General features: G+C 52.0%; 1 protein-coding gene across 1 annotated transcript in view; it reads left to right on the plus strand.

Annotated features, from left to right (window-relative positions):
• Positions 1 to 823: 823 nt before the first annotated feature.
• DNAH2 (dynein axonemal heavy chain 2) overlaps positions 824 to 15,347 on the plus strand; it is a 93,038-nt gene continuing 78,514 nt past the window's right edge. Inside the window, 4 exon segments of the mRNA XM_043582981.1 lie at positions 824 to 966; positions 2,354 to 2,521; positions 8,613 to 8,671; positions 10,391 to 10,561. Coding sequence (XP_043438916.1) covers positions 2,368 to 2,521; positions 8,613 to 8,671; positions 10,391 to 10,561 — 384 coding nt within the window. The 5' untranslated portion in view covers positions 824 to 966; positions 2,354 to 2,367.

Genomic DNA, 15,347 nt, shown 5'->3' on the forward strand with positions numbered 1-15,347 from the left:
TTCCCCTGACTCAGCCTCCCCCCCTAGATCTCCGAGGACTCCTTCCAGCTTCTGGCGCCGCAGGTACGGCCCGGGCTTCCAGGCGCCCCCTCCGCGGCCCCGGCCCGCAGCGCCCCCTAGCACCGGCTGAGGTCTGCCCCCCCCCCCCCCCCCCATGGCACACCCCTCTCCTCTGGCTTCCCCAGGACTCAGCCTTTGTTCTCACGGAAAGCCGAGCCCCTCCCCGGCCCGGTCACCTTCCCCAGGGAGTCCCCGCCTCCCGTTCCCCCCAAAACGGGCGACGCTTCCCAGAGCCGATCCTCAGGTTCCAAAGACTCCAGTTCCGTTCTTCCCTCCCCTCCCCCGCCCCGCGCCGCCAGGCGCTCCGAGACCCCAGTCCGAGCTCAGACGAGGGAAACCAGCGGGAGGGCAGGGGTGCTCCAGCCCCGGTTTTTCCCCCGGACCCAGCTGCAGCCGCGGCTGCCTCGAAATCCTGGAGCGCCTTCTAGAGCGTCCACGAGCCCCGCAGGCGGGACGCCGGGCGCCACCTGCTGGACGCGCTCGGGAGCGCGCCCGCAGACCGGGGCGCGGGGTCGGTGCGGGGGCTCCGCCGGCGCTCTCGCCGTCCCGCGGGAGGGTGGCTCGTGGCCTCAGCCTCGGCCCTTCCAGACTGTCCTCGGGCCGAACCCCGCCTCCTCCGGCCTGCCGGCCACGGTGGCTCTCGCCGGCTCGCCGGGCCCTCTGGCCCCCGCTCCCCGCGGGGCGCACGCGGGCCGGGGCGGGCTGCCGAGCGGCGGAGCGGAGCTGCCCTGCGCCTGCGCCGAGGACGCCGGGCTCGCGGGCACGCGCCCGGGCCGCTCACCCGTCCCTGCCCGTGGTTGCCTTGGCGACGCGTGCAGGCGCGGGCGGGAGCGGGCCTCTCGGGGCAACTTCCCAGACGGAGCGGCCGGTCCGTCGGCCTAGGGAGGACGGGGTCGGCGTAGTGAGGTGTGTGTCGCGGGCGAAGAGGAGGAGGGGAGACGGGGGAAGCTTCGGGGAGAAGGGGCAGCTGTGGGGGAGGGGAGGGCGGCCGTGTCCGGGGAGAAGGGGGCAGGGGGGGTGGAGAAAGGGCAGTTGTGGGGGAGGGGAGAAGAAGGGGCGGTTGGGGTTGAGACGGAGCAGCGGGGGGGGGGGGGGGGGAGGCAGTTGTGACCGTGGGGTGAGGAAGCCCCTGCAAGGGCAGGTTTGTCGACGACAGGCAGCCACTTTGAGGACATGGCCGCTGGTCCCCTGAGTCCTTCCTGAGTGACGGCGAGAGCCCTCAGGCTGCTGGAGCGGCCCCTCCTGGGGTCCGCCCTGGCGGATCTGGGGGTGAGCCCCTGGGGAGGGTGCTCCCGGCCTCGCCCGAGGACGCCCCCACCTTCCCCCCGGGAGGCTCCAGCCGCAGGCCGCTTCTCTGGAGGCCCCTGGCTGGGCTGCGGTTGGTTTTATCGATGCGTTGGCCTAACAGAACGCTTCTCCTTGGAGCAAAGCACGCATCCTTCAAGTCTGGAACTCATAACCTGTGATCAATGCCTGTGGCAGCCACAGGTGGCTGTCGGGCTGGAGCCGGAAGGCCCGGCCAATCACACAGTGCCCCTGGGCCGCTGCAAGCCCGCCGCGAACGCCCCTGCTTCCGCCCGAGAGGCCTTCCTCCTGCCCCATTTTCTCCCCCCCCCCCCCCCCAATTGGAAATTCCGTGTCGGGTGACTTTTCTCCTTCCTTCTGCCAGTCTGTTCTCGGCCTTAGGAGTCAAATGAGGTTGGGCTTCACTGTGGCCTAGTTCAGGGTTCCTCAGTCAACTATGCGAAGAGATCTTTTCAGCACCCACAAAACGGAGTTCCTACACCCCCCCCCCCCCAGCAATGAAAACCTAAAGAGATGTGTTGCAAATACTGTTTCTCTTTTTCTTTATATGTTTTGAGAGACAGCACGTGAGCAAGGGAGGGGCAGAGAGAGCGAGGGAGACCGAGAATCTCAAGCAGGCTCCTTGCTGTCAGCACGTTCCCCCCCCCCCCCCCCTCCTTGCTGGGGGTATCTCAGGAGGAAAGGAGGGTTGGAGGAGAATCATCTTGGTTTGCTTCGGTGACTTGATATCATGACAAGGGATGGGGGGACGGCCTTCCCCTCCCGGGGCCTTCTCTCCACCCATGGCCCGGAGGGGTAAAGTGGCTGAAGGTGTGTGTGACCACGCCTGGGTGGTTGATGGAGCAGGGTGAGGTATCCCCAGATATGAATATGATATGGGGAGGGGGTCTCAGTTTGTGAATTCAAAAGGGACCGCGTGTACGGAGGGGGGGATGGGCTGGGAGGCGTGGATCCGGTTGCGGACCCCCAGCTGCCCGTGTGTCCGCAGGTGTTGCCCACGCCATGTCCGGCAAAGAAGAGAAGCAGAGACTGAGTGGCCAGGGAAGCGCCAGCCGTGGTGCCCGCCAAAGAGCCTCCGAGGCCACCGTGGCCTCGAAGCCTGGGGACGCCGCCCTGCCTCCCCAGCCGGAGTCCGATTCCTTCAAGGAGGAGCTTGGTGGGTATACGCTGGGGAGGAGCTCGGAGGCAGAATGTGTGTCTTCAAAGAGGGTCTGAGGGTTGTGGGGGGGTTGAGTGGAGTGTCAGGCCTGATGCTGGGCTCCTGTCTCTGTGTTTTCCTCCTGGCCAGCCTTGTCCTGTTCTTTCCCTCCTCACAGTAACCCCCCCCCCCCGCCAACCCTCAACCACCCAGTGACCCCGGAGCTCACTAGCCGGTCCTTTCTTTCTCCTAGCCTCTTCTTCCTCCTCACTTCCAGTGTTCCAGGTTGCTCCGACCACACCGCCGAGGGTTTGGTCTCTTCCTTTTTCCCCGTCTTCACCCTGGGTGGCAAAACAAATAATGTTTTTCTTCCATTAAGCCCATCACCATGGAGACTCAGCCTGCTTCGCCGCCCTTTGAATCCTCAGTCTGAGCGCTGCTTTCTCCCATCTGTTCAAGGCTCTTGCGTCTCTGCCTTCATTTTGGCGGAGCCTTGGTAGACTCAGGAGGGTCAGGTTCAGGGCCACACACACAAAAAGAAGCCCCATGTCTAGATTGAGGGAGCAGAGAGTTTAAAGAGGCTGCCTCCTGCGGCTTTGATCTCAGGGATGCCTCTCCTGTGGGTTGGAAGGTTTTTTTTGGTAGCAGTTGCTGTCGCTGGGCCGTGCCTTGGAGCTCTGGCCGGTGTAGATAGGACTGTGAACTAAGTATAGCCCCCACATTTTCCCACTGCAAGCAGCCTCTCAAGAAGGACAGAAATAGAATCCTCTTTTCATATGAACAGTGGTTAAGCATGGGTGTGGGAGAGAGGTCCAGGGTCCACAGGATACCTAGGATCCAGAGGTTAGAGACCAGCAAAATGTTTTGTTCTGAGTTCTCCCAGAAGCATTAAAAATGGACCCAGCTCCTGGAGGCTGGGCGCCTGGACCAGGGATGCGGCGGGAGCAGGAGGCGCAGCGAGGTTCAACCTGGAGACTCCTCCAGTGTGAGAAGGGAAGGAGATTCTCAGTGAAAGCCTTGACCATCCAATACAAAGAATCTATGACTCCCTTAGCTCTAAGGCTTTTTGTCGTTTGGTGGGGAGCTTTCCAGCTGACCCAGCAGAGGTTCAGAGGAGATGGGGACCTCCACAGCATCCCTGACACCCACAGTGATCCCTGTACTCTTGGGAGCTGGGGAGGGGATTGAGGTCTGTCCCTGCTGGAGACAGAGGGGCCGGCCATGGTCTGAATGTTTTGTCCCCCTCCCTCCCCCAATTCATACGTTGAAATCTTAACGCCTGATGTGATGTGATTAGCGGGTAGGGGCTTTGGGAGGTGCTCTGATCAGATCAGGAGGGTGGGACCATCATGGAGGGTGGGACCATCATGGATGGGATAAGTGCCTTGGGAAGGTGGTTCCAGAGAGATCTCTTCCCTCAGTCCTCCATATGAGGACACGGTGAGAAGTCTGTGACCCAGAGGAAGGGTCTCGGTGACCATGCTGCATCCTGGTTTAGGACTTGCAGCCTTCAGAAATGGGAGAGAGAAGTTGCTGCTGTTTAGAAGCCACCCAGTCTGTGCTGTTTTTTTTTTTTTTTTAATGTTTATTTTTGACACAGAGACAGAGCATGAACGGGGGAGGGTCAGAGAGAGAGGGAGACACAGAATCTGAAACAGGCTCCAGGCTCTGAGCTGTCAGCACAGAGCTGGACGTGGGGCTCGAACTCACGGACCGCGAAATCATCACCTGAGCTGAAGTCGGATGCCTAACCGACTGAGCCACCCAAGCGCCCCCCGTGCTGTTTTGTTATGGCAGATTGCAGGGGTAAAGGGCCTAAAACACACATTGGTAAAAGTGGGTAAGTGGGCAAACACCTTTTGGAGGTCTCTGTTGACAACCTTTGCTTCCTTAGGCGTTCCTCAATTCCCATTAAGAGGACAGGTTTATAATCCCATATTTATAGTTTTATTTGTTTGTTCATTTGTTTATTTTGAGAGAGCAGTTGTGCGTGTGTGTGCAACCAAGGAAGGGGCAGAGAGGGAGAGAGAGAATCCCAAGCAGGCTCCGAGCCGAGCAAGTACTCGATTGGGACTCCTCCGGACGCGGGACTCCATCCCGCATCTGAGATCGAGATCCGAGCCGAAATCAAGAGTTGGGTGCTTAACCGACTGAGCCACCCAGCTGCCCCCATATTGTAATTTTAATTATGTATGTATGTGTGTGTTTAATTTTTTTACGTTAAGAAATTTTTTTAATGTTTCTTTTTATTTTTGAGAGAGACAGAGCATGAGCGGGGGAGTAGCGGAGAGATAGGGAGACACAGAATCCGACACAGAATCCGAAGCAGGCTCCAGGCTCTGAGCTGTCAGTACAGAGCCCGACAAGGGGCTCAAACCTGGGAACAGTGAGATCATGACCTGGGCTGAAATTGGACGCTTAACCGACTGAGCGACCCGAGCTCCCCCATATTTGTAATTAAAAAAAAAAAAAAAAAAAAAAAGAAAAAGAAAAACTTTAAGGGCTAACCAGTTTTTTTCCCACAGAGTTTGGCATCCAAACTTATTTGGTGGTAATATATAAACCAGACTGGAACAAGAGTACTTACAGTCAATGTAAGCACTTAGTGTGTATTTTCGAATGTTTTCCTGCGGTGCTACTGACTTTAAGAGTTAGATTGTGGCGTGTTGGTCGAGAGTCTGCCGGAGGCGGTGGGGGGGGGGGGGGGATCGTGTGTCATACTCCGTTGACAATTGTACATTCTGAAGTCTACGCGACCCCAAGGTTTTGGATAAGAGACTATAGACCTGTATTTCAGGCAAGTCAGGAAAAGTATAGGGAATAACAGAATGGACCCCCATGTACCCATCACCCAATGACGACCACATTGTGGCAGTGAGTCCTTCCATTTGCCACATCTCCCCCAGCCCCTCTCTCTTTCTCCAGATGCCACCATTATCCTGAGTTGGTGTTTATCATCCTCAAGCTTGCTTTTTTTTTTTTTTAACGTTTATTTATTTTTGAGACAGAGAGAGACAGAGCATGAACAGGGGAGGGGCAGAGAGAGAGGGAGACCCAGAATCGGAAGCAGGCTCCAGGCTCCGAGCTGTCAGCACAGAGCCCGACGCGGGGCTCGAGCTCCCGGTCCGCCAGATCATGACCTGAACGGAAGTCAGCCACTTAACTGACCGAGCCACCCAGGCGCCCCCTCAAGCTTGCTAGTTACATTTTTACTGCACGTAGCCATGAACATCATATACCGGTATCATATCTCATGACTTGGATTTTATATATATAAATTGTGTTGTAGGAGACAAAACCGATATACTCTTTAAGCAATGTTTTTTTTTTTTTTCTTTTTTGAGTTTATTCCTCCACTTGGAGAGTGCATGCGTGCAATCATGAGCGGGTGAGAGGCAGAGAGAGAATCCCAAGCAGGCTCCTTGCTGTCAGCACAGAGCTCTATGCGGGGCTCCATCCTACAAACCCGTGAGATCACGACCTGAGCCGAAATCAAGAGCCGGATGCTTAACTGACTGAGCCACCAGGAGCCCCCCCACCCCCCACTTACCCTTGAGGTTGCCTCAGTCTTCCTCCCCTTGGCCTTGGTTCCATCTGGCATCTTGAATGCCTTCAGTTTTCTCAAAGGGCATTAGATTTCTTGGTTACCCGTCTCACCACCGCCAAGCTCCTGGAACCGTCTGTCCCATCTTTTTCATGATTTTCTTTCTTGGCTTCTGTGCCTCAGTCTCCCCTCTTGGGATTCCTTTCTGAAGTTGGAGTGTCCTGTTCCCCAAAGTCTTTTGGCTCCGTCTCATTTGCTGCTTCTTCCTTTCGGCCCACGGCAGGTGGGAAACTCACCGGCTTTACCCGTCTCTTGTGTGAGCAGCAGATCAGGAGGTAGAAACACACCCTCCTGGGTATTCTCGGCGTCCAGAGTGGGTGCGGCAGAAACGAATGCGCCGACTGAGCGGGGCCGGTTTCCGTGGGCCCCAGCTTCTGCATGTGGGAAGAGCAATGGAAGGCCAGAAGCTGAAGGCCTAGAACAATCTTAGTACTGCTTGGCCTTCATTCCCCTGCCTCCCTCCACTCGTCTACTCCTGCCCTTGTCAGCTTTTTCTTTCTTTATTAATTAAAAAAGATTTTTTTTAACATTTATTATTGAGAGACAGAGACACAGAGCATGAGCAAGGAGGGAAGGGGCAGAGAGAGAGGGAGACACAGAATTCAAAGCAGGCTCCAGGCTCTGAGCTGTCAGCACAAAGCCCGACACAGGACTCAAACCCACGAGCTATGAGATTATGCCTGAGCCAAAGTCGGATGCTTAAGCGACTGAGCCACCCAGGTGCTCCTAATTTTTTTTAATGTCTTGTTATTTACTTTTGAGAGAGAGACAGAGCACGAGTGGGGGAGAGCAGAGAGAGACAGAGACGGAATCCGAAGCAATTTACAGGCTCTGAGGTGTCAGCACAGAGCCCAGCGTGGGGCTTGAACGCATAAGCCATGAGATCATGACCCGAGCCGAAGTTAGACCCTTAACCTACTGAGCCACCCAGGTGCCCCAAAGTTCATCCCTTTGAGGCGCAATTCAGTGATTTTGGGTATATTCACAAAACTGTTCCAGCCATCACCACTATCTAATTTTAGAGCATTTGCATCCTGTTCCCCTCCCCGCTGCCCCGAGAAAGCTACTTGAAGCACCTTGAAAGATTGGCATCAGCTCACCCTATATCTTTACTTCTAATTGCATCAGATCCTGGTTTTTTATTTTTAATTAAAAATTTTTTTTGAAGTGTATTTATTTTGAGAGACAGAGTGAGCGGGGAGGGGCAGGGAGAGAGGGAGAGAGAGAATCCCAAGCAGGCTCCGCAGTGTCAGTGTGGAACCCGGTGCGGGGCTTGAACTCACAGACTGTGAGACCTGAGCCGAAACCAAGAGTCGGACACTTAACTACCCGTGCTACCCAGGCGCCCCCAGACCCCAGTCTTTTGGCAGCCGCTCCCCCTTCCCCTTGCCCCACAGATCCTGATAACCGCTAATCCACTTTCTGTCTGTATGGATTTGCCTGCTGTCCACATTTCACGTAAATGGATCCATACAGTAGATGGTCTTTTGTGACCGGCGTCTTACACCCAACATCGTGTTTCTGAGCTTTGTCCCTGATGTAGCGTGGTACCTGACCTCCGTTCCCTTTTTTTTTTTAATGTTTGTTTATTTTTGAGAGAGCGCGTGCGTGCACTCATGTGCTCATGTGAGTGGGGGAAGGCAGAGAGGGAGAGAGAGAGAATCCCAAGCAGGCTCCATACTGTAAGTGCAGAGCCTGATGGGGGGCTCGATCTCATGAACCATGAGATCATGACCTGAGCCAAGAGCAAGAGTTGGACAGACGCTCAACAGACCGAGCTGCCCCGGCACCCCACCTCTGATTTTTAATGTTTGTTTATTTTTGAGAGAGAGAGAGACAGAGCGTGCATAGGGGAGGGATAGGGGAGGGACAGAGAGAGAGGGAGACACAGAATCCGAAGCAGGTTCCGGGCTCTGAGCTGTCAGCACAGAGCCTGACGTGGGGCTCAAACCCACGACCTGTGAGATCATGAGCTGAGCCGAAGTTGGACGCTTAACCGACCGAGCCGCCCAGGCGCCCCACCTCCCTGATCCTTTTTTATGGCCGAACAATATTCCACCGCAATTTTGTTTATCTGGCCACTCGTTGATGGGCACTTGAGTTGTTTCCACCTTTTGGCTGTCGTGAGTAGTGTTGCCGTGACCGTGGGTGTGCGGGCATCTGTTCGAGTCCCCGCTTCGTTCTCTTGGGGATATTCCCGGGGATGGAAGTGCTGGGCGGCGTGGTGACTGTGTTTAAGGAACGCCCTCATTTTTGAAAAATTTTTTTTTTAACGTTTATTTTTGAGACAGAGAGAGACAGAGCACGAACGGGAGAGGGTCAGAGAGAGGGAGACACAGAATCCGAAACAGGCTCCAGGCTCTGAGCGGTCAGCCCAGAGCCCGACGCGGGGCTCGAACTCACGGATGTGAGATCATGACCTGAGCTGCAGTCGGCCGCTTAACCGACTGAGCCACCCAGGCGCCCCATGGAACGCCCTCATTTTTGAATTTTTGTTCTTCCCAGAGCCAACATCGGAGGAGCCCGAGGCACAGAAAGAATTGCCAGAGCCTGAGGCGGACGTGGTAAGTTAGGGATTTCCCTGAGCCAACTCTTCCTCCCCGGGAGCCAGTCAGTCCGAGGGTTAGCTGTAAAATGGAGGACGAGGAGTTCTCTCCAGTCTGTCGCTGGCGTCTACTCCCTCTCCACTGGGAGCCTGCTTGCCAGAGATCCAGCTCGCTGAGTCACGAGAAAGTTCTCCGTGCCCCGCACCCCTCCAGAGGGACAGGGCTTTGCGCGAGGGACAGGGCTCTTCACTTTCCCTTCCTTGTGTCCCCGCCTTTTTTTGTTTGTTGATTTTTCAAATGTCTTTAATTTTTATTTTTCAGTGTTTGTTTATCAGAGAGAGAGGGACAGAGGGTGGGAGAGAGCGAGGGAGACACAGGTTCCGAAGCAGGCTTCAGGCTCCGAGCTGTCAGCACAGAGCCCGACGCGGGGCTTGAACTCGTGAACTATGAGATCGTGACCTGAGCTGACGTCAGATGCTCAACCGACTGAGCCACCCAGGCGCCCCGCCCCTTGTCTCCCCCGCCTTGAATCAAACCGGGACAGGCTCACCGTGTAAGGCCCAGCTGTGCTCGCTGTGGCTTCATGCCAAGAACGAGAACTCTCCGGGCCCGGGTGTTAGCAGCCGAGCACTGTGTGCTATATCCGTGCTATTTTTATTTGTACTTCTTTGATTTCAAGTGACACTGAACGGTTTTTTCATATTTTCAGTTTCTCTTTTTGCGACACGACACGTCCATTTGCGTCCGTTTATTTCCTGGGGTGGTTGCGTTTTCCTCGTTGGTCCACCCTTGGCTCTACGTGGGAGACATTTTAGAGCATGAAGTTTTCTCGACTTGGAAACTTCAGGTGAAGGAGATTCCTTCTCATCTTCCAGGAGCACTGGGAGAAGGACAGGGTGACTCCTCGCGTTTGTGCTCATGTCTTCCGGTTCCTTTAATTATTTAGAGGAGCCCTCCAGACTTTTTTTTTTTTTGTCTAGTCACCACTTACAATTTTTTTGCCGTCTAACTCGTGCGTTCTTTGGTGTTTCCCAGTCTTGTCTCTTCCCCTTCGTTCTCCCTCTCTGCTAATGCTAGTTTGCTTTTTTTTTTTTTAAGTTTATTTACTTTGAAAGAGAGAGAGAGAGAGAGACAGAGAATGCACCCACAGGAGGGGCAGAGAACAAGGGAGAGACAGAGACAGGGTGGAGCCTGACTTGGGGCTCGAACCCACAAACCATAAGACGATGAACTGAGCCGAAATCAAGAGTCAGACACTTAACCGACCGAGCTGCCCAGGCGCCCCTGCCCGTTGGCTTTACCTTGACGTCTCCCGTTCAGTGTCCCGGGCAGGCTGCACCCTTCTCCTTTTCCCAGCTCATCATCTTGGAGCCTGATGGCCTGCTTTAGGCTCATATCCTACAGGGTCCCTTGATTGAGTTTTACTCCGAGGTCGAGGATTGCTGGGCGAGGTGTCTTTGCAACCACAGGCATAAAGGAGATACCTTGGGAAGATCGTGTCCCCCATTTTCCTCTGTGGTCCGTTGTGCTTCACTCGTTGAAGCAAGGGAATCTCACTGTCTGCTTTCTTCAGAAGCTTGAAACCCGTCATTCAGCTTATCTGCAGCCTTCCCTTCACCATCCTGGACCCGTCAGGCTTCTCGCCTCATGTCCTATGTCCCCACGTGCGCTTGTGAATGGGGAAAGGACGCCTCCTGACGGCTGTACCTGCTTCGGCCCTCCGCTCCCCTCCCGTAGAAGCCCCTTTTCCTGTCCCGAGCCGTGCTGACAGGACTGGCGGGTGCGGAATGGACAGCGGAGCACGATGCCGGCCTGGAACACTTTGCCCGGGACCCTTCGGAACCCATCCTCACCATCTTCATCGACCCCTGTGTGGGGCTGACGCTGGAGCTGGGCATGCCTGTACAGGTGGGTGCTCGGCTCTCCCGGACCCCGAGGTGGTCGGCCGTGGAGCTGAGGGTTGGCGTCCCTCCATCATCTGAGTCTTACCTCCTGTGCCCAAGGTGTGTTGAGCCTCGTGGTGGGTCCGCTTGACGGTGGAATACAGAGGCATGAGGCAGGGTTTTGCTTTCGGTGATCTCGTGGTCTGGTGGGGGAGACAGACGTATAGAAACGATTCACAATGTGTTGGGATGCACGGGCAGAGCTTAATAGGAACTTTATGGGGACAGTACAGCCAGTGGGATGCTGGCAAGGCCTGGTGACAGAGGTGACATTCGAGCTGGAAAAGAAAGGTAAGTCAGATTTCATCGCGTCTGGGTGAGAGCTGTGTCGGCAGAGAACGCTTTATGGGCAAAGAAAAGAGCTGTGGGAGGCGATCCTGAAAAGGCGGGCTGGGGTCACTTCGCGGAGGGGCCTCGTGTTTATGCTGGAGAATTTGGCCTCCCTCCTGGAGGGAACTAGCACAGCCTTTCGTGGATTAGAGAGAGAACACTTCCAACCGTGTGGAAGACCCACGGGCGAGGGGTAAGCCACGGGTAGGGAGACGGTTAAAAGACGGGTAGAGAGAACGTTAGTGGTGGCATCTGGTCGTTGTTGTAAACCTCTTGTAACTTTTCTATATGTTCGAAGCCTTTGAAATAAAGTGTTGGAAAAGAGAAAGGCCTTTGCTTTGCTTTTATTGGCAGCACGTACACAAAACGATAACGATAATGGAGGTGAACATGGCCGTGCGCAGTGACACAATTTGGGAAATGTTCCAGATCAAACAAGAGCGAAAATAGCTTGCGGCTTTTTCCTGTACGTTGGCGTCAGGCAGCTACAAAACATCATGGAAAAAAAAAAAAAAAAAAAAAAAAGATCTCATTCGTAAAAGGAAGAAGACTTTGCCAAAAATGTGTAGGATTTATATGAAAGAAAGCAAGTCTGTTGCAGGCCATGAAACCTTGAGAGAAGATTTGACTGAATAGCCATATCCTGTTTCTGGGTGGGAATCTTAATATTATAAAGATCCTTTATCTAAAAAGAAATGTACCATTTTAATGCAACTCCCATCACAGTGCCAAAGTCCCTAAATCCCTTACGTGAAGATCTAAAAATACATCCAGTCGGGACGCCTGGGTGGCTCAGTCGGTTGGGCATCCGACTTCAGCTCAGGTCATGCTCTCCTGGATCACGAGCTCGAGCCCCGCGTTGGGCTCTGTGCTGGCAGCTCGGAGCCTGGAGCCTGCTTCGGATTCTGTGTCTCCCTCTCTCTGCCCCTTCCCCCGCTCACGTTCTGTCTGTCTCTCAAAAATAAACATTAAAAAATATATATCCAGAAATATGCATGAAGAAGGAAAGTAATGTAGGGGAGTTGTGAATACGAAAATCTCTTCTAATTAAACTGAAGTAATTACAACAGAGCTGTACTGGGACAGGAATATACATTGATATGCAACATTAAAGACACCAAGTACAGACGCATATAGGTAAGCATTTTCTCTAAAAGGTGCATTTAAAATCTGTGGGGAAGAACAGACCCTTCGGTGAATAGAATTGGGAAATATAGAAAAATTTTCCATTAAAAATCTAACCAGCTGGGGAGAGCAGGGGGAAACAGGCAGATGTTGGTCAGGGGGCCCAAGGAGATCAAAAGCAGAGGCCACAAAGCAAAAAGACACACACGGGACTACATCACATCCAAAAGCTTCTGCACAGCAAAGCTTCTTCCATCAACAAAATGAAAAGGCAAACCTAAGGATTGGGAGAAAATACGTGTAAATCGTCTATCTGATAAAAGGTTAATATCCAAAGTATATAAAGAACGCCTACAATCCGATAGCAAAAAGAACAGCCTGATCAAAAAATGAGCAGAGGGATTGAAGAGACATTTTTCCAAAGAGGACCCACAAATGGCCAACGCGTGTTTGAAAAGGTGCCTCCATATCATCAATGGGAGAAATGCAAGTGAAAAGCGCAGCGAGGTATCAGATACCACCTGACACTCGTCAGAATGGCCATCGTCAAGTAGACTCCCAAGAGGCAACAAACGTTGGTGAAGACGTGCAGGAGAGGGAACCCTCGTGCACTGTTAGTGGGAATGTAGGTTGGTGCAGTCGCTCTGGAGAATGGGATGGACGTTCCTCAGAAAATTAAAAACAGAACTACCCGATGAAATCTGGCAATCCAGTTGTGGGTATCCATCCAAAGGAAACGAAGTCGCTGTCTCAAAAAGATACCTGTACCCCACGTTCGTTGCAGCATGATTTACAATAGCCAAGCTTTGGGAGCAGCCTAAGTGTCCACCGATGGATGAATGGATAAAGAAAGTTCCACGTACACACGATGGAACAGTATTCAGCAGTGAGAAAGAAAAGAAGCCCGGAGCGCCTGGGTGGCTCAGTTGGTCAAGCAGCGGGCTCTTGATTTAGGCTCAGGTCATGATCTTGTGGTTCACGGCACTGAGCCCCGCATCAGGCTCCACACCGACAGTGCGTGGAGATGGTCTCTGATTCTCAGTTTTTTTCTCCTAAAAAAGTGAAAAACAGAAAGAAAGAAAAGAGAATCTTGCTACTTGCAATATCCTGGATGGAACTTGAGGGCATTATGCTGAAATAAGTCAGAGGAACATAAATACTGTATGATCTCACTCATGTGTGGAATCTAGGGGGGAAAAACCCCAAACTCACAGAAACAGGACAGATTGGCGGTTGCTAGAGTGAGGGGGTGGGCAGGTAGGGGACATGGTTGAAGGTGGTCAAAAGATACAAACCTCCAGTTTTAAGAGAAATCAGTTCTGGTGATATAATGTACAACACGGTGACTATAGTTAGCAATAGCATGTATTTGAAAGTTGCTAAGGGAGTAGATCTTAAAAAGTTCTCAAGATGAGACGGAAAAAATTGTAAGTGCGTGAGGTGATGGATGTTAACTAAACTTACCGTGATCATCACTTTACATATATCAAATCATGTTGTACACATTAAACTAACAGTGTTATCGGTCAGTTATATCTCAGTACAACTGGAGGGAAAGGGTACAGTTTCATTTATGCAAGGTGAATGGTTCTGGAGATCTATTAGCATGGTAACCACAGTTACCATGTGTGTGCACCTGCAGTTTGCTAAGAGGGTACGTCTTCAGTGTTCTCACTGCACACACACATGCACACGAGAAGAAAAAGAAAAAAATGGTACCTAATGAGATAGTGGATGTATTCATTCGGTTGATTATGGTGATGATTTCACAGTGTATACATGTATCAAAGCATCAGGTTGTATACCCTAAGTCTATACATTTTTATTTGTCAATTATGCCTCAAGAAAGAGAAAATTTATTTGGTATGCTGAAATACATTCTAAACGAGATTACAGCCTTACTTGTATGCTTCTGGGTCAACATGGCCAATTGAACTTCCTTAAAGAATTATTACTCTTGGGGTGCCTGGGTGGCTCAGTTGCTGAAGCGTCCGACTTTGACTCAGGTCATGATCTCACAAGTTTGTGAGTTCAAGCCCTGTGTCGGGCTCTGTGCTGACAGCTCAGAGCCTGGAGCCTGGTTCGGATTCTGTGTCTCCCCCCTCTCATGCTCTGTCTCTCTCTTTCAAAAATAAATAAACATTAAAAAATTTTTTTAAAGAATTATTACTCTTGATAAAAGGAGCAAAAGATAAAACCAGAAAAAAAAAATAAACAACACCCAAGAGTAAAGAAGGAAAGAAGCATAATCTAATCTAAGAAACTTGATGAAGTGGGGACCAATGAAAGGTCTGTGCTCTGAGTGACAGAAATGTTCTTCCCAGGGGAATGGTGGACCCCCAGCAAGATGGGACCCTCAGGGCATGTAACAAAACCTGAAAAGGAAGAAAGCGCCCAGGTATTTCCTCAGAGATTTTACGTTCTTTTGAAATTAGCCTGGACCACCCGCCCATCCCCTCATGTTATCCTCTTAGGCTGGCGAAGAGGGAATAAAACATAAAATACGCCATCCTTTCACTTGGAGGGGGAAAAGAAACACGGCTCTCCCAGCAGGACATCAAGGAGTCACCCACAGTCTGTTAGAGCAGAAAAGACGGGGTCACAGAAACTGCTCACGCATGTGGAAGGTGGAGAGGAATTGCGTGGCAACCGCAGGCATGTCACATCCAGGGGACACAAATGGAACAAAGCAGACACAGGAGGAAAAGAGCCAAGCAGAAGGAAATTCCTCACAACAGAATTTGTGCTAGGAACAAACCTAACAAGAGCGTGAATTCAATTTTTAAAAAGCTGGGAGGTGAAATGATGCAACATGGGAAATACATAAAACGGAGATTGCAAATTTTAGGAAATGAACACAGCAGCATGTGACAAAACCCAGTGGGTTAGAAACAGCGAGGGACTGACGAGCGATCGCTGCAGACCCGAGTTGCCAGGGAAGAGAGGCTCGAGATCATCATAGTACACGAGGAAGAGAAAGCCAATGACGACACGATTAAAGGAAAGTTAATAAGACAGGTGATCTAATATAGAGTGCCAACGAATGAGACAATAGCAATTTAAAGATAAAGCACAAAAGAATTTCCTTGACCTGCAGAAGGAACTGAATCTGGGAATTGGCAGAGCATACTTTTCTTCCACAAAATGTGTTACACGATGTTTAATGTCAACACACATCTTAGGTAAGCTACTGAACTCCAAGGGAATTAATTCTTTGGGAACATCGCCTATGAAGTATTCCTGCCAAGAAGATTTAACCTGCATCTAATACTGAGGAAACAATCAGATAAATCCAA

This window comes from Prionailurus bengalensis, chromosome E1, assembly GCF_016509475.1.
Source record: "Prionailurus bengalensis isolate Pbe53 chromosome E1, Fcat_Pben_1.1_paternal_pri, whole genome shotgun sequence".
Taxonomy (NCBI): Eukaryota; Metazoa; Chordata; class Mammalia; order Carnivora; family Felidae; genus Prionailurus; species Prionailurus bengalensis.